Consider the following 27,168-nt stretch of genomic DNA (forward strand, 5'->3'; position numbering starts at 1 on the left):
CTAACTTATTTAAAGCATTTCTGTGCTACAAACAAAGGTGTTACTACAACTTTTTTAAATGTGTTTGTGCTGACTTTGGATGAGGTACTTCAGGTATTGATAGCAACATAGATAGAACTATACGGATTTTAATGGAAACTAAGTACTGAAGTACCCACCTAGCTTTTCAACCCAAATTTATAGCCTGCATTGAGGTTTTTTGTATCAATGCTATCACTACATAAACTGCCTAGTGGATAGTTTGGCCATGCACCCATAAGTTGCAGTCAGGCCTTGACTGCGCCAACCCAGAAAAAACCAAATGCTCATGATGTATTTCAGGGCTGTTCTATACCTATTGCTGAGTGATACAGTTTAGTGATTGCTTCAGATTTTGTCAATTCTATGTGATTTTTTACTAAACAAAACATAATTAAAATTCACTGTCAAATCTAGAGGTTATAATAAGCAGATAGAATTGTGTTTAAGGTATAAAACTTATTAGTAATAAGCTTTTTTATATTAGAATATCAAAACATTAAAAATAAACTTTACTCACTTTTACTAATTATTACAATTTCAGTGAGAATAGAGCTGGCCACAGTTAATGAAAATCCCATTTAAAATTCTGGTTTTTTCTATTCACAAACCCCCAGTCAGGGTAATACTTTTATGGTCTATTATTTTTTATTGAAAGATTGAGAAACACTTTTTTTTAACTCAATAATAATAATAATAAGTTGTATAATACCTTTCATCTGAAGAATTCAAAGTCACTGACAAAAATCATCACTTACGTCATCATTTCCAGAATAACAATTCTGCTGACTAATTGGAACATAATTAAGAAGTCTTTCACCCTCTTCTGCAGTAAACCACAGCTGCAATACATGGCAATTTTGAACAAGGAGAAAAAAATGAAAAAAAATAGAATGAATTTCCAAGAATCATATGATAACCTTTCCAAAAAGTACTGTCACTTAAAAAACAGCTGGACAGAGATTAAGTTTAAGCTCTGATCTGACAGACACACAAGCTCCAGCAGAATATCACCACTGAAGGTCATGAAGATGGACTGGGTTAGTTAGGAAATCCATCCACTGAATGCTCCTAAATTCTTTCTTCCAGTATCTGTTATTCTAGCCAAATTACTAGTCTCACTGGGCTCTTCCCTCACTGTGATACATATGCAACTGTGAACTAAATTAAAACTTTGAAAGTATAGGAAAATTTCCCCTCTCCCCAGAACTTGGAGCTTTGGGCTGCTCTTTAGATTGCCAAAGCAGTTATAAATATGACAAAAGAATGCAAAAGCCAAAACAAGACTTCTAATATGTTATTCTAATGGAAGAAGTGATGTATGGCAATATTCCAAGAAGGAGGTTCAAAATCTAGACAACTAAATGTTGTACGAAAGCCAGTTGCTGCATAAATACACAGAAAGCAATGGGCTTGACATTCTCACAATTCCTATCATCATCTGAGCAAAACAGCTTCTCAGCTAAAGGCATATTTCATGTCCCCAGATGGAGTTGTTGAAAGTAAGGTTATGTTCCAGTCAACCTAATCTGTCCAATTATGGAGGCACATATGCAATGTAGCCATTAAAAGCTCTGATGATGAACCTTTCTGATGTCTTATACTGTGTTTATTTTTTAAAAAACAATGTAGCCCCTTTTACAAATGCCAACCCAAATGTATGTCAGGGTCTCACTCAACACTAATGTCAATTGTTGGTTATTGCTGCCTAAAAGATGGCCCCCTAAAAGGGGCCATTATTGCATTCATGGCCCCTGCATTCTTTTCTAGCATACTATCATCCTGAATACAAGTGAATTCTCTAGAAGCGAGAGCCTGTAGTCTATTAATACTTGTATTCAGAATCCATACTGACTGTACTAGAGTCACCTCCCCATTCTGGTTACACATACTACAATACAGAATTTTCCCTGTTCCTGTATTGATAGGAATCATTATATGAATTTGAAATCAAAGCCAAATAGTTAGAAATTATACAGGAGAATTGCACACTTCCGCTGTTCGAAACCCTGTATAACCAATCTTTCCCCAGTAATCATCAAGGCCACAGATACATATATATGAAACATGGCTCTTATCTTCTGGACTGGCTGGTTTGTTCTCACAAGCTAGAAAAGAAGGCATGAAGATTGTGTTATGCTGATGTCATGCAGCCCTGGTTCCATGGCTGATGTGTCCCTAAGCAAAAATCAAATGCACCAGTACCAGCACTGGTGGAGTTATTTTTGTCAAGTTGCACACATCCATACAGTACTTTTCCAATAACAGAAGTTTTCTGGAGATGGAAAGGTCTTGGTTTGCACCCTTCTTCTCATGAAGAACAAGCCTTTGTGAAACCTAAGGTTTGTCTAACCATTGAGAAAGACTGAGGAAGGAGTTCTGTTCTGTTCTATTTCATTAGAAGGCAGTCTGGTCTGATTTTGTTTGACTTGATAAGTGACTGAGTTAAATGACCTCTGATTTCTGAATCTTTGAGAAAGAGAGAAAAAGCATCTGGTAACTGTTACATAGCTGCCAAGGCCAAGTAACTGGGTTACATACTCCCTTGTGAAAATCATCATGCTGAATATTCTGCATTAGCCTACAATTAGAAAGTGTCTCTCCTGACACACCATATATTTGAATTTTTGAGGTGCTTTAATCTCCTTGCTGAGTCCAGAGTGGGAACCATATACAAGAGCATTTACTAGTGTCTTAGTCTTGAGAGCAGTGCACTTCACTGTTAAATTCCCTCCGCTGTGGTTAGTATTACAGCAAGGTTGAGGAGGAGATCTTACACCATTGGTTTAAAATAACATTTCAGAAGGACCCCAAACAGCAGTTTGTTCTCATCTGCTACTGAGTTGCATTGCTTCTGTTGTATTTTGATTCTAGGAGTACCGTAGTTCTTGTTCTCCTGGTGTTCTGCATATGCTTCCTAGTGGCTTGTATTATGTACCTACACGTCACACGAGTACAAGTAAGTGATTTAAGATTTTATGACTATTCTTCCTTTTGGTGTCCATGCTATGCTTGTCCTTTGGAATATGAAGTCATCTGTGTAAGTTTCACAGATTCATAGAGTCTGAAAGCTATGTGCTTATCAAATTCATTGCAAAGTAATGTATTAGGCACTTCAAAAACAAAGATGGATCACCTGAAAGTAGACTTTACATGAGTAATCGTTACAGCACTGTAGCATTCAGTGCCATTAATTCTATGCTTTCTGTCTTTTTTGCTACATCGTCCCTTAACACTTACAACTAGGTACCGAATCATTGCAGTGTTCAGAAAAACAACTGCTTTAATCTGACTTCTACTCCTTTCTGACAGCAGAGCACACTAGTTCTCCCTTCCATTTCAGCTGGTATCTGGGTGTAAAGTCCTGATAAATTCCCCTCTGTTTTCAAATTTTTTCCTGCCAAAGCTGCAGCTGTTTTGATGGTAAAGTACAATGTTTTGCACAGATAATCCTTGGCCTTTTCAAAACCTTTAGTAATGATTAATTCTCCTGCATTATATTTTCACGACAATAATGATGTAGAAGGACATTTGGTTGCATTATCAGCGAACTAGGTCTGCCACATCAGAATAAAGCATCTACAGGCTAATTTTCTGATGAAAGAAATCTGTAGTGGATTAATCTAAATTTAGACTTTTCAGACAAATATCAGGACAAAACACCTACGCAGTTAATCAGCTTTTCTGATTAGCACACACTAATTTTAGTTTAAAAAAATGTCCTTTGGCAGGAGAAAAGTCATTGTTTTCATGGAAACTTAAATAGCATATTAGCAGAGTATCAGGTACAGAGTAGATCCCTATTTATAAACTTGCACAATTATTTGGGAGTAATTTTGATGATCTCTTTTGTTTCATTAAGGCAAAGTAGTTTATCATCTATTCTTCTCTGTGTAGATGTTAGAAACACAGATGAAGTTTATGGGAAATTACTTCTCTTTATACGGTTTCCCTGGGGTTAGTGCAAACTTGAGATGTGTTCCATCTGTTTTGTCAGTCAACAAAATCTGTATTTATTCCAGGTTCCTCTATAGATTCAATACCTTACAGGATCAAATCCACCATTAGAAAAATAAAGAAATATAAAACATCAGAATATCACAGTTTAAAATTTTATGGTGAAAATTTGTCTTATAGAGTAAATAAAATATAATGAATATGCTATGTATAAAGGATGTAGAATGTATAGAATGTAAACCAGTCGTTCCCCTATTTTAATCTGTCTTCTGTCACTTATTTGTTCTTTCACACTAGATAAGTGGCTCAGCTTCTCCATGCTTTACCATTGAATGCCTTACTCCTAAAACCACTATGACAATGTTTTACTGTACTAGTTACCTAGCATTTCTGGGCTCTGACAGTACTTATATAGTTAATAAAAATTCCACAAATAAAAGAAAACAAAGAAAATAAAGCACAAAATCCTATGCTATCATTAAAAAGTAGTTGCAATCTTAGAATGACTTAAAGTCAGAAGTATAAATCATGTTAGTGTCAGAGTTTTAATTCAGACATGTCTCATACCTTATCTTTTAAATTTTTCTTTTTAACACAATAGCCTAGCATGTCAACATATAGAACATCTATTACCACACAGACCAAAAAAAATTGGCACAATGTGTCAGGACACGTGGTCTTTGAATCTGTGTGTTGTTTTGTCACTGTTAACAATCCAGCATTATCTTTAAGCTCTCTTTAATAAGCAGTAGATAATTGCAAACTGAATTTGATTGCAAACTGAATTAATGGAATGTATATATTTCCTTCAAACAAAATTAACTTTTTTTTTTATTTATATGGATAAATCTGCACATTCCACGCCATGTGTGTATAGGATTTTGGTCTAGTTACGTGGAGAGTTTGATGGGTAAAATGCCATTGGGATGGTCAAATTCAGAGCATAGCAGTTTATGGTTGTACTCTATTTGGTAGTAAGTGGGGTACCATGAGCATTTATCCTGAATCCTGTCCTGTTAGACAGTTTTATCAGCAACCTGGAGAAGGACATGGAGTATACTCATGTATACTCCACGACTCCAGTTTTGGCAGAATAGCTGTCAGGATGACTATTGAGAGGATTCTGGATAGGCTGGCAGAATAGGCCAACAGGAATCATGAAATACAGCACGCATAAATGCAAAGTCCAGGCCCTGAGAAGAAAGAACTGCCTGCAATAACACAGGCTGGGGAGTGACCAGCTCTTCAAAAATAGCCCTGGGACTCTGGGGGCTAAGGCAGACTATTTTTGGGCCTCCTGAGGTCCCTTGCAACCTGAACTGTATGCTAGTGATGAATAAACGCAGAAATAGTCTGTCTTTTTTCATAATGTAATTTTGGACAATGTTGTATCGTTTCCCTTGAGACACAGTTTTTCAACCTCAGATTCTTCCAATTTGAGGTTCAGCAATATGCTCACTCTTTTATTAAAGCTGATATACCTCGAGTATCCTAACGTATTTTATTGATGCTGACTAATACTTAATCTGGTTTATGGTGTATAATAATATATTATTGATATATATTATTGATATATTATATTGATAATATATTATTGATATATTATCATAATCTATTATTGATATTATGTTGGTTGTTCCACACATACACTTACACGGACTTAACTCATACTGAAGTTAGAATGTATTTGCAGTTCATATATTTTTTATTTCTGCTCTAATTGCTGTATTCTCATGTGTCACATCCCAAACAAAGTTTATTCACCTATAAGTACCTCAATTTTTAATTCATGGTCACACATACAGGCGAAATGTCTCTGCATATGTGAAAGGAAGGGAAGGTATTTAAATACATGATTTCTGTTGTGCCAAGGCTACAGTAGTCCCTCTCTGTGAGTACTTTGCTGCCTACTGGAAGCTATGCTTTTGATGTTGGTGATAGCCATGAAGTGAACAGCTTTCCTTCACAACTGGTGACTTTAGTCCAAAAATCAGGTGTTTGCTTTCTCTCTTTGACCTTAAGTCAAATTCAACCTTGATAAATCTGAGCCCCCTCCTTTTAAAGAATATAGGATTGTCCCCACTTTAAATCTGATTTTTTCTTGGAGTTGGTTCTTGACCCTTGAAGTCACTGGAAGAAGTCCAGTGGTCTGAAAGATATATCACGGATCCAGTATATAATAAATACTCCACACACCCATAGTGAGAGGGTAAGAAAGGAAAGCAGCTTTACTTGAAAGCAGAGTAGATCAGTATGACTGGAACAATTCTGACAAACTTACCCTTCGTCTCTCACATTCTGTCATAGGCTTCATAGCAGCAAGAACTTCACACATTTAGAAGTGTGATAGATGAAATCAGGGTAAAAATGGAGATAAGCAAGACTCTATTTCACCAGATATTTTTGTTCTCTACTGCTCTTTCTGACAAATTCAATATTTTTAATGAGTCCTGATAATTAAAACTATTCTGGCATGGCATTTAACATGACTATTATAGCAGAAAACACAAATACCACTCCAAAATTCTATGCTATCACAGTATGTTCTCTTGGGTCACAATTTGGAACTGATAATTTGCAAGGCAAAAGTTGCTTTGGATGTTTTTCCCATGAGAGCAAGATCAAATGCCATCCTAATTTATTATTTGCATCATGAGTAGACATGCTACTAAACTTTCTAAGAGTTTTAATTATAGTGAGAAATAATGTATAGTAATAATAATTTCATATTTATTATCCCCAAAGCTGCGATTACCATTAAAACACATCTACACAATAATAACTGCATAACAGTTATTACACAACAATAACTGCAATGCAGGCTAAATTTCCATATCCCTTATTCACCTCTCATTATAGACTACTAAAAAATATCTACCCCACTTTAAAATATTTTAAAATATTTATCTGTAAATATTTTTTTTTATTTTCTTAGTGTTTTCCAGGGTGCCTGACAATACAAATTCGTACCATTTTGTGTATTTTTATTGTGATCTTAATATACTCTGTGGCTCAAGGATGTGTGGTGAGTATTTATATCAAGTATCACACAATTTAGCATTCTGTTTAAAGAACAACCTGGTACAGATCCATTAAACACGTTGATAAATGCAATCATTAATGCAATCATTGTTTGCATTGATAAATGCAACCATAGTCTCGTCTAGTGAATTCCTACTCTCTTTATTATTCATACTTGCAGGGCATGTTTCTTCAAAATTAAACCCTTCTGCTGTAATTTGAACTTTAACTGACAAGCTGTTGAATTAGGAATGGCAAAGCAATTAGCAAGTTGCATAGATCATACCTAGTCAACACCTATAGAAATCTGTATATCAAAACTTAGTATCATATAGTCTGCTGATGTCTTGTACTTTATGGGAAAACTGTTTTTAAATGTTCAACTTGCTTGCTAGTTCACTGGCTAATATTTTGTGACAGACAAGGCATGGTGTCAAAACAAGATTACTATTTCTATGTGGCAACTTATAAAACATCTTTCTGTGTAATAACAGGGGGATATTTTTAGTCCAGACAGATCAGAAAAGATCTTAAGACATCTTAAAATATGGACAGTTTTGTGTAACAAGAAGAGGTGCTTACACTGTGCTACTTACACGATCCATTCACATCTAATATCTAGAAAGCTTCTGTTCTATGAAGTGACCTTGCTTAATGGTTCTGAAACTTGAGCTTCCTTTACTGTAGCCTAGCATCTAGTCTACATGGTGGACTTGAATTCAAATTTAAACTTCCACCTAAATATTTGTCATTCAGTTGCCTTGCCAAATACCAAACACTCATTTTCAGCATTTTGGCTGCTAATGCTAATGGAGGGTACTCAAAAGAAAGAATCCACACAAAAAATAGCACACTAAACACAACTGGAAATGCTAAGAAGGCAGATGTGTGAAATTATGCCTCTCTAGAGGAATTAAAAAATGTGTTCTGACCATTAAGAAGACATGAGGAATTCTCAGTGCTAACTGAGATACCAAGCCCCTTATTTTGTATTTTGTGTATTCACTCATTCCTGGACCTGCCCTGAGAACTTATACTAAGCTTATCCACATGAACTGAATGGGCAGTGGATCCCTTCTCTGTGAATTCCAATGTCCTGAGAGAAACCAAGAATTACTGATGTTCAGACATTCCTGGGAATTCCTGAACATCAGCTGTGATGATGTTAACACACAGCCCTAAGCAGAACACAGCCATATATGTGGTTCTTAGTGCAAACATTAGCCCAAAATGCACAGAGCTGTGCAGTGCCTCCAGGCTAGCTTCTCAGCAAGTTCTGTGTATATGACTTTGGGATTAGGACTAATGTTATGATAGCTGAAATCTTTGTGAATCAGCCTCCGTAGATCTGACACTTACTTTGACCGAATGAAACAAACACCATCATTGCCACTTAAAGATGGTGAAAATCAGAAACAGACATCGTAAGCCCTAAAGAAACATTGAACAACAGTGGAAGAAGTCAGATTAGAATTCAGAAGTTCTGTCCTCCAACAAGGCAGTGATCCTTCAGTTAGAACTTAAGATAGGTCACAAATACAACTTTATCCTTTTCTTAACAAAAATAACCTGTAACCTAAAGAGAAATGTTTCATCCATAGAAATTATTAGTTCCTGCAAAGTAATGCCTCTAGAATTCTTATCTGTCAGAGGAGCTAGGTGTTGAGGTTTCACTGTTGGTTGTACAACAAAGGGTGTTTTCCTGGGTGGATTGCAGATCATTGATGAAGCGCTCATGCCTGTGTATGTTTTTGGATGAGTTTAGTATGAAGAGCATTTTTAAGGATATTGAACCCAATCACTTTAAATCGATTTTTCACTTCACTCCTTCATTTCACAATGTTAGGCATTATGAGTTCAAATCATATTTATTATATTTCATCTTTTTAAATTACTACAGCCCCCTGTAAAAAACATTTCTTAATCACCCTTAAGGTTGTCAGTTACTTTACAGCATGGTATAAAATTTCATTGCCAGTGCTTAGGATGAAATAAAAAGGTCTTATAACACACTTAAAAAGAGAAGCTTAAGTACAGGGCAGGGCATATGTGGAAGTGCCTGTTAAAATCAATTCCACGCTACCATCCCACTCCCCCCACTTATACTAACTCTTATCCTTTTCCTTCGTTATGGGTAAAGGTTGGACTGCAGTTAAAACTGGAGCTCTAGGGACTTGCACTATTTGCCAGAAATTCCTCTGTTTCTTGGGTAACAGTTCTGAAATGTGTACATGACATTGCCTTTAAAATACTAGGTTAAATTTCCCCAAATTTCCCATAAGAAATGCACTAAAATATTTTTTTTATTTCCAGTCCAGGGAGGAAATGGAACTCCTTGGATAACTGAAATGAGAGGAATAATTAAGGATGAGTCCTTTTTTTTGAACCATATGTGACAGCAGAAGTAGCTCTGAGATGGAAAAAGATATTATTCATGTTTAGTTTTTCACTCAGTGATTAAAATATATTTTGTTTTGTATTTAAGTAATTAAAATTTATATGACTTACATAGTCAATAAAACAAACACATTTATTTCTGTGCTCTGTGCAAGATCCTTCTTCACCTGCATGGCCATGGTAAAGGTTAACTGAAGTTCCTTAGTTTTGCAGGAATATGCTGGTGTGAGAATCTGTTGATTTTGAGCACTGAGAAAGAAACTATTCAGCTAAGCCCAAACTTCAACTGTTTGCCCTTACTGGCATCTAATGAACAAATTTTGTCTCTCCACTAAAGCTCCGTGAAGCATTGCAGGAAAAGGAGATTTTCATACAACATTGAGTTGGGTGGGAACTCCACAGCCATATTTTCCCAGTTAGAAATGAACCACAGTCAGCCTTCATAGCAATTGCATTTCTGTTTATTTCGTATTTAACCTTCTCCTCTTCTCGCCTCTCCTGTCTTTTCTAGGTTGGCTGCATGCCTTGGGTTTGGAATACCAATTCCAGCAGCTCAATAGTTATAATTTCTCCTGGTGGAACAAATAAAACAATGAATGAACTTCCATGTGACACAGCCCACTATGCTTTCCTTTCCTGTGTAGTGGGGACTCTCACCTTGGCAATATTTCTACGAGTATCTTCCTTGCCAAAAATGATTCTCCTGCTTTTTGTTACAATTTTGTACATAGTTATTCTGGAACTCAGTGGTTACAGAAAAGCATTGGGGTAGGTATCTTGCAAAGTTAAAGCAATGGGCAATTCTCTATAGATAGTCATGACATTGACTAGTCATCTGTGAATTGTCCTCTAGTGTTCAGTGCTGCTTAGGGCTATAGAATCAGTGAAGCATAAGAAATACTTTAAACATCCTCTCCCCAGCAATTGTAGGATCTAGTAATATCCATCAACAGGAGATCAGCTTTTAGGAGCTAGCATTCTGTAGTTTTATGGTAACGTAATTCAGCTGAACACACTGCAGTCTAACTATAATATGAAATAGAAAACAGTTAAAAACTTCACTTCCATATTTCAACCAATTACAATTTCATTTAAGTTTTTAAGCTTTTCAGTGTTTATGTGTTTCCTAATTAAAAGCATGCACGCACATTATAATGATGCATAGCATTATAAAGTCCTCAAGAAATTGCTTGTTTGTGTGATCAGTGTTCAGATATACTGTCATCCATTGCCCTGCCCGGATAAGCCTTTTCAGAAAAGGCTATTGATTAGGGTGTACCCACATGTTCTAAACCAAAAATTTGATATTAAAAGTATGTAGTGTTAGGTATTGGAAAACCTGGAATAACCTGTTTACTTTCTTCTTGTTTTTAAGGGGTGGCTCCTTTTACATGCGTGGCTATGAACCAATACTAGCTATTTTGCTTTTCTCTTGTGCTTTGGCACTGCATTCAAGACAGGTGGACTTGAAACTGCGTCTGGACTACCTCTGGGCTGTGCAAGTGAGTCACAGGACTTTATAGTATCCATGCATACAAAATGATGTCTGACTTTTTGATTTGGTTTGCAAATACTTTCAGGACAAATTAGTTGGACTAAGACTCTTACAAAATTTCTCATGTCTGTTGGGGTTCACAGAGAAAAGTTATTTTAGAGCCTTCTTTCCACAGACCTATAAAATTCCTTTTTTCCTGGAGAAGTAATTTTTTTTTGTTTGTTTGAAGTTGTTCCAGTACATCATCAATCATGTAATATATTTATATCTAAGGTGCATTAGGAATGTACTGTTAGCAATATAAACCTGAGATACAGAAATTAAATCCATGGGGGATTTTTATCTTTTATTACACAAAAAGGGGTGAAAACAAGTCAATGTTCAGGTAAACTGAAAAGAAGCTATTAAAACTGATAAAAGAAAATATTTATACCCATATCATGCAATGAAACTATGGAACTCCTTCCCAGATGAAGATCAGAAATTTATTTAGGTACCAAGTGCATGCACTGCTTTTGAAAATACATTTCCTAACTATCATAATCACAGCAAAACCTATAGAAATTATATTAACCATAATACGGGCATCAAGATATGTTTACCTCCTGTCACACCTCTTAGCAGTCCAATTCCCACCTCCAAAGTGTTTCACACTGGCTCCTGAAGGAAGGAGAAAGTTCAATATGTAAGTTTGGTTTGGTGCAATTTGGAAGTTGCCTGTATGTTAAATCTTACACTCCTGTAGTTCACAGAGGTCACATTCTATTCTCATCTACACCCTGTTAACTATGTTGTCAAGAGGACTGTATAAATCATCACAGTGCCTGCTTTTACACATAACATCAAGACTGGAACACATGGGTTAGTGAAACACATCCCTGGCTCCAAAATGGAGAAGTCAGGAATGACTTAGCTCTATTATCTTCTGCTTATAAAGTTTTTCTATGTAACAGTTAAGCTTTGTTGAGATTTCTTGTATGTCTTCATGTCCAAAACGATGTCCGTGTCCTTTTCGACTTAAGATTATCTTGTTCTATATTTTCCATGGACTCTGCACTGTTTAACTGAGTCTTCAGTGTGAAATTACTTAATTTAATTTTTGTCCTGTGACCTACCGTATTGATAGATGGTATGTCTGTCAGCCTCAGAAGATTGTTTTGGACAAACTGATGCTAGTTTCTGCTTGCTGTGCTGCCAAATATAGTTTTTAGGTGGAAGAAAAAGGTGGTTAGATTTTGAAATTCAGTGGAGCACATGTCTAGGTGTATACTGTGGTGGAAGTATGTGAGTGCCATATGATCTATGAATATAAGACCTTCTGTATGTTATTTTTAGCCCTGAAATAGAGTAGCAGCAGGACTATACTGGTTTTGCTATCCTGTGGCCTTTCAGCAGGCCAAGAGTGAGTTCCAGCATCTTAAATGCTTTTCAGCATTCCAGCTATTATGACGAACTGTGCATCCTTAATGGAGGTACTGCTTAAAGATTATTAAAGTTAATTTTTAATTCACAATCAATTAGTTTTAAAATTTAGTACAGGAAACCTATGGGATGCTTGTCTAATGAAAGACCAGAACTGGACAATAGTAAAGGAAGAAATATGAACTTTTTCTGTTTTCTTGAGGACAGGTTGTATAGACATACCTAGCCATCTACCACTATTGTTAAAACCATTGTGCACTTTTTCCAAGGGACAATTAGGGGAAATAAGACATCAAATTTCGAGTGGCATCTTCAGGTACCACTTCAAAAAGTGGTTTTCATCTGAAATTAAATGCCATTTTAAGATCTTTTCAACTGCAAATCAGGTACTTATGTGGTGCCACCTTGTCTGTGAAATTTGCATGATAATATTGAGAAAGGAAAAAATCAGTTTAGGTAGAAAATTCAGTATTAGAGATCAACATAACTACCATTCTTTGAAATCAGTATCCTGGATAGGTTCTTGGCCTCTCAGATGATCTGGGCATTTACCTTTCTTCTTCTCAATTCAAAGAGGAAGATCCATTCCCTGTGCAGTAAGTAATAGTGGATAATATGTAAGAAAGGTTCTTCTGGTTTCCTCTCTGTATATTGATTGTGAATGATATTGAGTCCAAGGGCTAATTAACATAATATACAGAAGTACTGTCCATAATGGATGTTACATGATGGATGCTTATGATGCTTATCTATTCAAAGGGTAAGTGAAAAAAACCCCAAAACTTTGTACTTGCTAGGTTCTTCAGCACAGTAAAAATCTGAGCATTTCAGGCTCTGGTAACACTGTTGATTGGAAATATCTGTATGTTAAAACTGCCCTTGAGTAGTTAGCAAACTCCAAGCTACTAATTGTTTAACAACGTTTAAGAGGAGACAAATAAAAACTACATTCTTGAGTGACCAGTTTTCTCTAGCTGCTGGATTGCAGGAGCCCTCTGTGTGGTTAAAAGCAGTCTTGGTCATGTTTCTCTACAGCCATGGTACTACTTACCATTGAAACATGTTGGCTTAACTTGGTTATATTTTTAGTAACAGAAGTTTTAGAAAGGCCATTGACTTACTGTACAGGGCCTATGGAGATTTTCTGTTTTACAGAGTAAGTGTTCTAGTTCTTTGTGCAAACACTGAATTGCATGAACTACATGCTAAGGCTAGATTCACATCTCCCAGTAGCCAGCCCCTGCTATGCGAAGATGTGCCAATGTCTTCACATGTCATTTTAGGAGGCTTTTCAGTTGTTGGCTTACAACTGGGAGAATTTCAGACTCAATGGCTATTCTGGAAGCTGTAAGCACTTTGTTTGGATACTTTTAGTTACATTCATTGTGGGGCTAGTCCTGTAAAAATCATTCATTCATGGCTGGGCTTTGCGAACGAAGATTTGGGAAGGCTCTATCCACATTTGTTACAGGCACGTTGGTGACTTATGAGGCCAGTACGAAACAGACATATCTGATTGCAAAAGGCACAACAGAAAGACTCTTTGGATGGTGTATTCTGCAAAACACGGTTCTTTCTGCGTTGCCTTTTCTCCTCAAGGGTGATCCTGCGTGTGTTCTCAAAGGAGACAGCTGCGTTATAGATGGTGTTTCTCCAGGCCTCCCGATTTGAGGCCAGAGTACACCAGTTATGGTGATCAATATGGCCAAGGCTGAGATGTTGTTTCAGGGAGTCCTTGTATCTTTCCTTCAGGGCTCCTCTCTTGCGGCAGCCAGCGGCAAGTTCACCATAGAGCAAGATCTTAGGGAGACAGTGGTCCTTCATCCTTGAGACGTGCCCTGCCCATCACAGCTGTGTTCTCATCAGCATGGCCTCTATACTTGTGACTGCTGCTTGCTCAAGAACAGATGTACTGGTCACAAAATCTGACCAGTGGATGTTTAAGATTGTACGGAGGCAGCGTTGATGGAAGCGCTCTAGGAGACGCATAAGCTGCAATAAAAAAGATTACATAGATAATTTCTTTACTTCATCATGTACAATAAACCGTTTAGTACTAACTAATTATATTTTAAACCCTGAAAGTGTCCTGAAATTAATATTATTATTAATAAGAATATATAGATAGATTCTCAGTGGTCTCTGCTAAGGTCTGAGGAAAACATATCCATAGATTTTTTTTTCTGCCACATCAGAAAAAAAAATTGTTTGGAAGAAGAGTAGGTTTCAAACAAGGAAAACCGGTTAAGAAAAATTATACAGTTTCAAGATAAGTTAATCTACTTTCCTTGCATCTGAGTTGCATAAACGGAATAGAGATAATACAGTATGTATTTACATAATTTATGTAAAAATGTGGAAAAAATATTTTATATGGAAAAAATAATTTTTTTGATTTGTGATAAGTTGTCAAAACATTTATATTTGTATTTACTGTTCACATGTCGGTGGTGTTATAGGTTCTTGTTGATTTTGCTAGGGTATTTTTCTGTTCCAAATTTAACCTTTCTGAATATCACAGTATTTCCAGAAAATATCTGCTCTTTGTTTTGTTGATTTTTTTAACAGACAGTGGGAGGACAATTTCATTTTCTGTATAGCATTATTGAGTAACTCTGTGTGTCTCGTATGACAATAACTATGAGTAGCAAATATAGGAACATTTTCCTTACTTGTTACTGATATTCACATTTGATGATGCAAATTGTTTAACAAAACTGGGACAAAAAAAGAATGAACAAATAAATATAAGTAATAAACTTATGAAGATCTAAAACCACCAAAGAATGGAGTTGCTCACTCACCCAGGATTTGTCAGTGGAGGAAAATAAGTATAATATAATGATATGACTAATTGATGCGTTCTTCAGGGAATACTAGAATATAATTCCACTGGCTTTCCTAGTCCACTACACTTGTAAGAGATACAAGTTTTACAGTCTGGAAGCAAGACTTGCTAGGTGTGCTAGCACTTCCTCTCAAAAACCTGGCTCTGCAGAAGCAATGTGATGAGTCTCTTCCCTGTGGCTTTAGTGCCACCTTCAGGTACAAAAAATGAGGCTTCTTTTTAACCGAATCTTGAAACTGTATTTTCATGCAATAACTATTCAGTCAGTGACATTGCTACAGCATGTTTAGGCTTAGACAGCCAGCTGATACAACTGCTCAGACCACTTCCCAAACAAAGGATGTGTAATCAGTTACCAGCATTATAAAAACTGTGGGATGCTATGTGATGGGGATGGATGGGGATATGCGTCAATCCAAGGAGACTGATTTTGCCACAGTTGCTGATTCAACAGCAGAATATCTTCCTTTATCTCCCTTGGTTTCCAGCTGCTATGTAGCTTATTATCTAAAAAGTACCAGCAAGTTCCCTCCTCTGCAATGGTTTCAACAGAGCCTGGCTGTGGTGTCTTCATTCCATGCTCCATTTAGTCCCTCTTTGTATTGTGTGAGGGAAGTTGGGTGTGCTGACCATATTCCATCCAGGGACTAGCAACCATATTTCCCCCTATAATTTCTGAACAGTTATCTTTGTTTCTTTTTTCCCACATTCTCATCTTTGTCAACTGAACCTTCTCAGAGTCAAGACTGTAGTTAGCAGTTTTGCATCCAAAGAGGGGAGGAGATGCTTGCTAGGTGTGTTGGAGATGTAGCATTCTACCATTAGCAATGGTGATGCCTTTCCCTGCTCTTAGAGGATTTTGCCACCCCTTCAGATATGACTCTAATAGTTTGATTTCCACCATCAGTTCTTCACTCGAGCTCATTTCTTCACTTCTTAGTCATGGCTTAGGCTTGCTCTAAAACCTTTGTTGTCATTTGTACACGATGGGTGTACTGAAGAACCTTTTCAATCATGTCTTCCAAAATGCACATTTCAGCTCACAACTGGGCAAGGCAGAGGAATCAGGTCACACATTTCCAGATCAGAAATGAACAGCGGCTGTCAGTGAGTGAGCAACATCACTATCCATACAATGTATCAAACTGATCACTTACCTACCCCTACTTGATTCCTTTGACAGTCCAGAAATCCCTATGCCCTGACTCGGAGTGTTGTTCTTTAGGCTGATATTCTGCCCTATAAGTTATTGGTAGCTTAAATGAGAACATTAACATTCCTAGGAATTAAGTAACGAAAAAGTTCTTGTTCAAAAAATAGAAGAATGGATAAACAAGCCCCAAATGGATTTTTTTATTCAGAGCATCAGTTCAGTTTTGAAATCCCTTTGCTGTTGTTGGAGTAAAATTTCCTATATTTCAGTATGGTGCAAAAATGGAGTTGCAAGCTCAGTCTGGATTTTCAGCTGGAAGAATTTTTTATTTTTACTATTAGAACATTTAAATTGCAACAGTCAAACGAAATGCCAGAGACCATTTCACATGTTTATAGAAAACAATAAGTCAGAGACAGAGTTATGCCACCAAAACAGGGGAAGGATATTTTAAGAAAAGAGCATGTGAAATTTAAACAGCAAAATAAGTGTCAGGAAAACAGCTCACGAACAGGAAATAGATACTTGCTTAGAGTAAAAGCTTCAGGTGTATTTCTTGCAGAACTTCATTGCTATTTAATGTTTACTGATATTTCATGGCTGGAATAGATTCTGTTTCTTATTACACAAATAAAAGTAGGATATGAGAATTTATTTCAGAAGGGAACAATTCCTGAAGAATTTATGTCTATAAAATCAGTTGTTTTTCTGCATTCTTTCTATTTGTAAAGAAATTTAGAAATACAGAAGTAAACTGCAAAGCAAAGTGAACTGTGTAATTTGAATAAAAAGGCTTTTTCCTAAGTTTCATCATGGAAAGTAAAACCTGGCTTCCTGGAAAAAAGAAATCACATGAAAATATATTGGTAGCTTATACGAAGGTGTCGTGGTTTGAGATAGCCCCAAAATCCAATTCCCTAGCTCCATTCCCCCTCCCACATCTCAACCTAATGTGAGATGGGTTTTTCCAGACAAAACACACCAGACTCAAAGTGGGGGAAAGGGAATATATTACAATGACTGTACAAATAAATACTATAACACATTATACACACGATCACAAACTATCTCTACCATGACATATAGTATTTACAATGATCAGATCCCTTCTCCCCTCCAAATAAAAGTCCAGGAGGGAAAGAAGGACAGATCCCTTCCAGTCTCAAGCAGCAGCATCTTCTAAGGCAGCGATCTGTCTGTCTTCTCCACATGTATGCAGCAGCTGTGGCTGGCTTTCTGCCAGCACTCGCGAGGGAGTTATCCAAGCTCCCTCGGCCCCCTTGACGCAGGCAAAGAGGTCTTCCGTGGGCTTCGTAACCCCAGACAAGGTCGTTTCACCACGGTCATATCACGAAGACACAGGGGGGTCTTCGTGATGGTCTGGTATCCCAGGAGACTCAGCTCCTTGCAGGGCCTCTGTGCCCTGCCTTCAGGCTGCCACCGTGGCAGCAGTGCGAGGGGGGGGAAAAGCCAAGGTCACCCCCCCCCGCATTCCTCTCGGAGCTCTCTAGCTCCTTTCTACAGTGCATGTCGCACCTCAAGACTCTTTCAAGTAAGAGACCATCATCTTCCTCCTTCCAGGAGGTCTCAAAGGAGTTTTGGGGGGTGTGTGGTATCAGTCTTACCCCCAGAACTCTGTCTCTCAGCTGCTGGCTCTCTTTCTCCCGGCTCTCCTTCCAGGAGTCCTTTCTGGTGCTGCATGTTGTTTCTGCTGCTCCTCCAGCTCAGGCCTTATCTGTGCTGGCTCTCTGCCAGTCTCTGGACACTGCGTCTCTGCTTTCTGCTCTGTCTCCGCTGCCCAGTTTGGAGAAACATCTCCCAGCTTAACCACAAACACTTAGCCCAATCTAACACTGTTCCAAGTCTTTGCAGTCCCCCCCCAGCCAGGGGCTGGGAGGCCCCAGAGGGCCCAAGGGGCTCAGAGCCCCTTCCTTGTGGCTCTACAACATGGCCACCTCTCCAACAACAACCAAACTACAACTCTTCTCTTCCGTTTTGGTTGTGATATGTTTACATTTCTGCAGGAGCGCCCATTGGGCAGAACTTCAAAACTTCCAGGGGTTTCCACCCCTTGGGGTCTACCACTTTTCTTAGCCTCTGGGGGAAAACAAAGTCCAAACCACTACAGAAGGCAAGAGGTGACTGGTTTTCTCCTACTTAGACAGGAATGGATAGTGAAAAAAGTATGTGGACTTTGTAATAAATCAGGATACCAAATTTCAGATACAAATGGGACACCAACAAAGATTAGAACAGGTTCTTTGGTGGTTTATGTGGTTCTGGTTTCTCCATAATGCCTGAGAATTTGCCCTTCCAGTCTTCCACTGATTGTAATTAGATAAACAAAATCATATTAGGATCACAGTAGAAGATTTGTGTTACTGTTCTGTGAATGTGATTGAGGAGCAAAGAATAAGATATAATTTCTGTGAGTTTAATTATATAACATGATCAAGCATTTTCTAATTGAAATTAGAATGTAGAGCCAGAAGTCACTCTAAGAAAAAGGAGCAAATTTCAGAGAAGTAATTTTGCTGATGAGTACATGAAGGACTAGGCTGGAATTTGCAGACCTAGAAGTCCCAAATGAGATCCCTAGATATTCAGTATTTTTCTAATAAGACGTCTGAGTTTTAGAATTGTTTCCTAAAGTATGACTCCCACTAATTCCTGTTAGTCAAGGCACCTGTAATAAGATACCAGTATCTTGGGTTAGGAACCTCAGTTGTGTTAACTCCTAAGCACTCTTTCTGAATGCTGTCATTCACACCAACAATAGAATTTCTGTTGTGAAGGAACTGTCTATGTTTTCATGACAAACACCAGCATAATTAAAACCATCTCTAGAAATGCTAATTATCTTTATACACTTTTTTTAATTAGATATCATTCTTAAAGACTCAATTTTAAAATCTTTTTCTCTGTTGAAGTTACTGACTAGCCCATTCTCTTTATATTTTACTGCAAAATGACATAGGTTTGACTGGTGATTCTACAGGCTTCTCTTTTTTGAAACGTGGATCAAATACTGCTACACTGTATCAGACTACCTGGAAAGGAATTGGCCTCCAAGACCCACTTAAGTGGGATTGTTCTGGCTTCTTACTCTGTAAAAATATCAAGGGTCTATTTAAAAATAATGGAGAACTACGGGAGATACTGATATACTTAGCTGATCAAATCCTGAAAGTAGCCCAGAGCTTAAATTATTAAGAACTTTAAGGGATTTTGCCTAATGCAGAAGCATGATACAGGAGAAACGTTCACACTCTACATTACTGCTCTACATTGTTATGCTCAGTTTAATTTCAAAGGATGAATTAGGAGAAGCTGTTTGATAGGTTCAGCTAACTTTTTGCTATTTGGAAAGGTTTTGCTTTTCCTCTATCCCCACAGGCAGAAGAAGAGAGAGACGATATGGAGAGAGTCAAGCTGGATAATAAAAGAATTCTCTTCAACCTGTTGCCAGCACATGTTGCACAGCACTTTCTTATGTCTAATCCAAGAAATATGGTAAACCAAGATAAAATGTATATACATGTTGTATGGATGCGGCCTGGTGTTGCTTGGGTCACCTTTCAATTGTATGTTTTCAAGAAAGGCTTGGACTTTTAAAATTTTGCTCATGTTTAAATAGTTTCATAAAAACTTGTATTCAAGAATTAGTTTGAGATTATTTCTTTTGCTTTATGGCCCTCTTTCTCTAAAGAATTTTAATAAAAATCAGTATAAAGGCTTATTGTTATTAAATATCAGTGTAACCAAGTGTCTGCTTGTCAATTACTTTATTTCAATCAATTTAGGATATTGGGATTTATCACAGCTCAGTTTGATTCTGAATAGTGAAGCATATGATCTTCCAGACACTACTGTATTACCCAATCTAGTTCTGGAAAACATGCTATCATTACCAAAACCACCCATTTAAAGTTAAAAATGGAGAATTATACATACTCAAGGAAGACACAGTAACTTTTAACATAAAACGCTACAGTGACTTAATAAATTGGTTCAGGAAACCCTTACCAAAATCCTTCTGGTAATCTGAAAACCTGCAGCACTGGAGTTGCTGTAATATCCATGATACTGCTCTTGAGAATTTTGATCAATGTATTTGAACCACAGAAGAGTGGTTTTGCTTTCTTTGAGCCCTCTAAATTTTTAAGCAGAAACCTTAGCATACAGAGCAGCATTATATTACATAGGACTCCATAACTCAGAGAAAGATGTGAAGGAGTGAGGCTGTTTTTGTGCTACAGTATAAAATTGCTCCACATGCTATTTTGCTTATAAAACACAATTGAGAAAATATATTTCTCATACAATGGCAGTTCTATGACTGTTAAGACTTCCTCCAAATTTTTACTTACTGCTTCCATGTCTAAACAGAAAAACAAAACAAAACTAAGTTGTTTTAAATGGGTTTAATACTTTAGGCGTTAATTTTCTTTTATGGTCTTGAGTGGAGACATCTTTCAACATTATTATAAGAAGACTGGCTTTCTCTCAAGCAAAAATGATGGCTTTTGTCATAGCTATTGCTTAGCAGTAGAATGGGTATTGTAATAATGATGCTTAGTTTAGATTAATCTTTTAAAATAAAAATTATATCTGCTCCTGAACTGCAGGACCTTTATTACCAGTCATATTCACAAGTAGGAGTGATGTTTGCTTCCATCCCAAACTTCAATGATTTCTACATTGAATTGGACGGCAATAATATGGGAGTGGAATGTTTACGCCTGTTAAATGAAATTATTGCTGATTTTGATGAGGTAAGTTCTAAGGACTTTGTCTTTTGACCGTATGAGTTCTACCAAATTCCTATCAACAGAGATTATCTGTAGTAATTCATCATATCTTGAACTGCTTAATAAAAGAGTAGTGTAAACTTTCTATTTAATCATAATTGATGTCCACTGGACTTCTCCAAGGTGGCCAGTTTGGACTTTTAGGTCTGACCTCAAATTCCACTAATATGGAAAGAGTATCAAAATGCTAGTTAATGGCAGGTTTTTTCAATGACATCAAAGTGGGCCAGCCTCAACTTACCAAAAATAATATGGTTTAATGAACTTGCACATATTATCTGATAACTATGGTTGCTTGTCTAAAATATTATGTAATATTTAACAGTTTTATGTTTTAAACAAAGCTTATGGACAAAGAATATTATAAGGACATAGAAAAGATCAAGACAATTGGAAGTACATATATGGCAGCTGTGGGACTCGTACCTACTTCAGGAACTAAGGTAAGAAGATTTTACAAAACAGTCCTTTTTGAAGGAACCATTTTCTTTCAATCTCTAGAGGAGCACCAGAAACACAACTAATTCTATGTGATTATAGATAACTTGTATGACTTCTTTGCAACACTTTAAATTTGAAATTCAAAGAAAAGCTGTAGCCTGAGAAGAAAAACTACCACAGTTGCTCAAGTGGCTTCACTTGTAATTTCATTGTCTGCAGTTCTGGATTCTCTGCAAATCGATGTATAAGAGCCTCTAAGTCAGAGTAGTAGTGTTTTAAACCCAGTAGCTTAGATGACCTAAGATGTAGGGAAAGAGAGACTCTAGGTGTAATGAATTGCTGCAAAACTAGCAGAAGAATATTAAAATGTGATTTTTACATTTTTTTTAATATGGAAATCTAGATGTAACCTACAATGAAAACAAACTTTGTGCTTAGCAGTGTTTCACTTTACCCTGGTCCCTTCAAATAAGCTCTTCTTTGTCTCTGCTATTAGCATTCTTTTTACCGTTTTAATTACTTAGCAGTAAAAAAAGTCAAAGTCATTTCAAGCCCCTTAGCTCTTTGGCACAGTTCTTTTGTATCTTCATTACTACCCTGAGTGTGTTTCTCACCTTAAGTTATTGTCTTGGGACAGAGATTTCCTAGATTTGCAAGCAGGATCTAGAAAGTCAGAAAACTGTGTGGGCAGTATATTAAATATACTGTATATATATTATTATATATACATATATATATATTATATATATATGTATATATTAAATATTGTATACAGAGTACCATGCATATTAATAATTGTAGTAATAAAACTAAATTATGAATATGTTATAAAACTAATGATATAAAATATCATGAAAATTAAACCAATCTATTCACCGTGTCTGCTCAGAGTTTCCAGACACTTCTCCCTTGTTCCGGTATGCATGTACATATGTTGTAGACACATGTTGTATACACTCATATATACAGTTTAGCATTGAAAAATAACATCAAATTAAAGGGCGAAAATGAAAAAGGCCAGAAGATGTCCTGTGAACTATTATCCCTGCTAAGTGAATAAAAAACAAGACCACATTGAAATCGACTGTTAGAATCATGTTGGAATATATCACATGCAACTAATTTTCTGGTCTGCAGAAAATTTGCAGCTGATGCTTTCCTTTGTATCATTCCTAGAAATCTACATATTACAAAAAAGGTATTTTTAAAAGTCTCTTTATCCTGAAATGTTTGACTTATGGGTCCTTGGACAGGCAAAAAACATTGAACTTTAGATTTTTTTTCAGTGTGTGATCTCGGGCAAACAGGCAATATGTCTGCTATAAATGCTCTTTGAACTATAATGCTCAAAACAAGTGTGTTATTGGGTAACTTTGGCAGCATATGTTCCAAAATCTAAGCACATTTGTCTCTTGAATTTTATAGTTGTTAAGCAAAGGGTTAGCTGAGTTAACCCACTATTGAAGATACTGCTCTGAGCTTATGATAGTAATGCATTTTAAATCACTGCAGAAAGTCTTGCCTTTCTCTTAAATCTTGGGGAAAATTTTGATCTTTTCTGCACATGTAGAATTTACTTGACATTCTATATTCTGGGAAAAAAATCTTGTATGAAACAATCAATATTTTTTACTTTTAACTTGGGGTTTCAGCTCTTTGTGTTCTCTTCCCACTGCTCATGTGGTGCAAATGAATAGAAATTATTCACATCCTCCTGGCAATTTCCCAACAGGTCTTCAGCATGCAGCTATGTATTAGAAGTCTGATAATCCTGGCTAGCCTGTCGTGCACAGGTGATCACTTCTAGCCATCACACAGTCCTTGGGCTGTCCATGGGGAGCCTTAAGAGACTCAACTGTTTCTAGTGTGCCCTCTGCCAGGAGCATCCCAGCTTCAACAGAAAATCTGGCACAGCCTCTGATTGTGAGCAACTAATTTCATACTAGGATTTGGACATGAGCAGAAAAGAGTGGATCGGGTTAACTGTGCTCTTAACTGAGGATATTTGCACACATAAGAGCTCAGTACCCTGATGAAGTTAAATATTTAAATCCCATATTTTACAGGACTTGTTTCTTGACTTCAGCAGACGAATAAAGTAAATGCACATTGCCTCTATCAGAGTGGGTTTGCTGTGATGCTCTGAGCAGTCTTTCCAGTAACTATTCCTCTGATGTCTAAATGAATAATTGCTTGCCAGTTACACCATCAGGGCAACACACAAACCAACATCTTTGTAGATCTTTCACAAAATATAAAATCCTTGTGTGTGTATTTCACCAAGATCCTGACTTCACCAGTGATCTTCGGTGCAGGTTCAAAAGAGTTTGCCAGTAAACCTATTGAGATGCATCTGTGACCTGCAGCACATCTAGTATTTGTCACAAGTCCTCTCTCCTGCGACCCTGAAGGGCATTGCAGAAAAACACAGCATTTGTTAGACAGCAAAGAAATGGAAGGATAAGGAATATAAAGAAGATTAGAAATCAAATAAAACTATGCACGACTCCCTCCCTCCTCCAGACATTCAGTATTGTTTCCTTCTCTGGTAGGACCATAGAGCTTATGTAGCCATAAGCTCTTTAAGCTTAATTCTTGTTCTTCCTTTTTCTTGGTGGTGCTGGAAAAGAGTAGAGCTAGCTAGCTCACATTGTAAGAAGCATAATGCCAGATATCCAGGCAGGTAAATAAAAAAAAAATTTTTTCCAAAATTTGGGACTGGCCCAAGGATGATTTTATAATTTTTTGTTAGAACTAATTTTTTGTGAATTTCCCAGTCACATGGAGCAGCCCTTTCAAACTGAGCAGAATAAAGCAAATAGCAACTGGTTTCTCAGGTTTGTCAGCCACTGCCAAGCACTGCATTTATAAAATCTCGCTATGATGGCAAAAACTCAGCAAGCTTTCATCTCATGCCAGCTTCCACAATCCTGTTGTGCAACACCCTACTGAAGCTGCCACTGACCCTGCATTTCTTTCACCATATCCTACCTTTAGCCCACTTTCACTTTGTAAATCTGTTCCAAAATTCATATTTCTTATTCAAATAAGAGCAGAACATAAAAGCAGTCATACTGAGTCAAATCAAAGGCTTATTCTAGTAACCTGTCTTTAACTAACCAAAGGTAGATCCTGGGGGAAGGGCATGAGTTACAGGACAAATACACAAACCTCTCTTTTCTACTTTCTAATGATACGCTGTTTAAGAAATTCTGGAGTTAATGTCTTTTTACTACTATTTGTGTAGCAAATATTTCTTTTATGAGTTTGAGTAACTATGTTAGACTCTTGTGAAATTTTGGAATCACAATATCCTCTGACCATGAGCTCTACAGTTTAATTAATTAGCCTGAAGTTGTAAAAATTATTTTCTTATGTTTGGGGTTTTAGTTAAAAGTTGATACTTCAGCATTTCATTTGATCCCTTCTGATTCTTTTGCTATAGTTAATTTAGATACATTTTATAACAAATCCCTTCAGCTTGCTTGGAAAGGAAAAAACATAGGGGCGTTCTGGGTCGCACAGGATTGAATGCAACAGAAATTTTGTCAATGGGAGCAGCATGCACCCCATGGAGTTGGGAGCTAGGAAAATCCCCAAAGGGAGAAGAGGACAGAAACTATAGTTATTAATAATCACCAGGCAAAGTAGTTTTGTAAGAAAGCAGGTTATGTTCCCTGCCACACTCATAACAAACATCTGCAGCTCTCTAGCAACAGAACCACTTTACCATGGGAACTTTGTTTTCCATTCTTCCCAGAAATCAAAAAGAGAGAGAGAATAAAAAAAATACCACTCAAGAAAAGAATGCATGTGCTTTAGCTACCATCAAAAGTTTCCTTACACAAACAGGAGAATTGGTTAGATTCTTTTCCTAAGCCATCTGTTCTGCATTTTTCATTGTTTTTCACTTTGGTATTTCACCTGCCTCTCAGTATCATACAAATCTAATGTGCAATACTATTATACTATTTTGTTTCTAGGCTAAAAAATCAATTTATTCCCATCTGAGTACACTGGCAGATTTTGCAATAGAGATGTTTGACGTTCTTGATGAAATCAACTATCAGTCCTACAATGATTTTGTCCTGCGAGTTGGTAAGTCACGTTTCTACAATTATCACACAAGCAGAACATTTGTTGGCTTTCCCTGTGCTGTCAGCAAAGGATTACCTGTCCTGCCCTCATGATTAAAGCTGAAAATTGTCCTTTAGTGAGAAAGTCACCTTCACGTAGAAGGTCAGCAGGTTGAATGGTATGCATTAGTATTAAGGAATTACAATTGTGTCCAATTCCAATGTGTTTCCTTAATCTCTGCACCTCTAAAAGGAAACTGCACGACTAATTTCATGCAATATTATGACTGTGCCCATTCTTGTGGCTTACGCTGCTTTGCATTGCTAAACTGCTGAAAACTGGGTCTTAGTGTACTTAGCTATTAAGTTAAATCTGCAAAAGCTTTGTTGGCATTAAAAGTGTGATGGGAGCTTTTTGTTCACAGATGCCAAATCACCTTAACCAGTCCTGTTTTCTCCAACAAATCAAATCCTCTGGTCTTCACAACACAACCCTTCCCATGCAATCCTTTACACGTTATTACACGTCTTACCACTCAGAGTCCTTTCTCACAGTCTTCTTAGAGATCACGTTCCCCTCTTCCCCTTCTTCCCTGCATTCTGCTCCTCTCCAGTGTTACTTCCACTGCTGTTCTCATTTCATTGCATATTCTAAACCAGATAGTTTTCTCCAGCTTCTTTCTCCACACATTTTCATGGCTGAATTGTGAGAATAGGCCGGACAAGGGAAAAACAAAAGTTGCTAGCAGTGTAAGATTGAGAAAGACCCAAGACATCAAAGGCAGCAATAGGAGAGTTACACATATTTGACCTCCTGTACATCTTGATAATTATAAATCCTAAATTCTCTTTGAACTCTGTTATAACTGGTCTTTCCAGGTTCACAAAGGATCAGATATGTAACCCCCATTCTTCTGCCTAACTTGCCTGGGAAAGCCCTCACATGGAATCTTTTGCAGGGTTTAGTAGCTACAGCTCTTCAGGGCACTCAGAAGGAACACATACTCTTTTATCTTCCAAACAAGGTGTCAGATTCAGTCAGAAATGTAGAATCAAGCTCTGCAGTTTCCCAAAAAAAAAGTGCCTGAGCCATTTTCAATCCTTTTGTCTTTTTCCTGATCTTAGTTGTCTAGTATTAATAGCCAAGGTGACACACTTCCCGTACCCCAATCCTTGTGTCTTCCAAACCATTATTTCTGTTCCACTTGGAAAACCTCTGTTAGAAGACTTTATAAGTGCAACTGCAGTGGAAGTTGTAGGGACCAATTAAAGAACTAAGTTTGTCTTGTCTACAGCTAAACTCTGGACTAGCACTATTTTTCTTCTTTTCTTTAAATAAATAAAATCCACCAAAGAATCAAATTTTTATGTTGTCTATCGTATTGCATGTCTAATAAGATATCTCAATGAATGTCTTTGTTTTGTTTATAAACCTTTTGCAAATACAAAAGTCCAGTTGGCATTAAATTCAGCATAGAATCATAGAATATGCTGAGTTGGATGAGTCCCATCAGGATCATCAAGTCCAA

General features: G+C 37.0%; 2 protein-coding genes across 14 annotated transcripts in view; one reads left to right on the plus strand and one right to left on the minus strand.

The window, feature by feature from the left end:
* The window catches only part of ADCY1 (adenylate cyclase 1), a 172,332-nt gene that overhangs the window by 133,619 nt on the left and 11,545 nt on the right, over positions 1-27,168 (plus strand). For 3 of the 4 annotated variants that reach the window (XM_064666872.1, XM_064666863.1, XM_064666853.1), the window contains 8 exons: positions 2,893-2,977; positions 6,911-7,000; positions 9,905-10,161; positions 10,769-10,895; positions 19,708-19,824; positions 20,940-21,086; positions 21,467-21,565; positions 25,547-25,661. In XM_064666872.1, coding sequence (XP_064522942.1) covers positions 2,893-2,977; positions 6,911-7,000; positions 9,905-10,161; positions 10,769-10,895; positions 19,708-19,824; positions 20,940-21,086; positions 21,467-21,565; positions 25,547-25,661 — 1,037 coding nt within the window. Of the gene's footprint in view, positions 1-2,892; positions 2,978-6,910; positions 7,001-9,904; positions 10,162-10,768; positions 10,896-19,707; positions 19,825-20,939; positions 21,087-21,447; positions 21,566-25,546; positions 25,662-27,168 lie in introns of those variants that run through there. The other variant, XR_010433200.1, reaches the window with a different exon arrangement.
* Positions 9,879-27,168, minus strand: part of IGFBP3 (insulin like growth factor binding protein 3) — an 82,198-nt gene continuing 64,908 nt past the window's right edge. For 4 of the 10 annotated variants that reach the window (XR_010433227.1, XR_010433225.1, XR_010433223.1 and 1 more), the window contains one exon: positions 11,209-14,302. The gene's annotated coding sequence lies outside the window, so the exon portion shown is untranslated. Of the gene's footprint in view, positions 9,966-11,208; positions 14,303-22,320; positions 23,969-25,657; positions 26,339-27,168 lie in introns of those variants that run through there. The other 6 variants (XR_010433228.1, XM_064666930.1, XR_010433215.1 and 3 more) reach the window with 5 other exon arrangements.

Source organism: Pseudopipra pipra, chromosome 1 (genome assembly GCF_036250125.1).
Source record: "Pseudopipra pipra isolate bDixPip1 chromosome 1, bDixPip1.hap1, whole genome shotgun sequence".
Classification (NCBI taxonomy): Eukaryota; Metazoa; Chordata; class Aves; order Passeriformes; family Pipridae; genus Pseudopipra; species Pseudopipra pipra.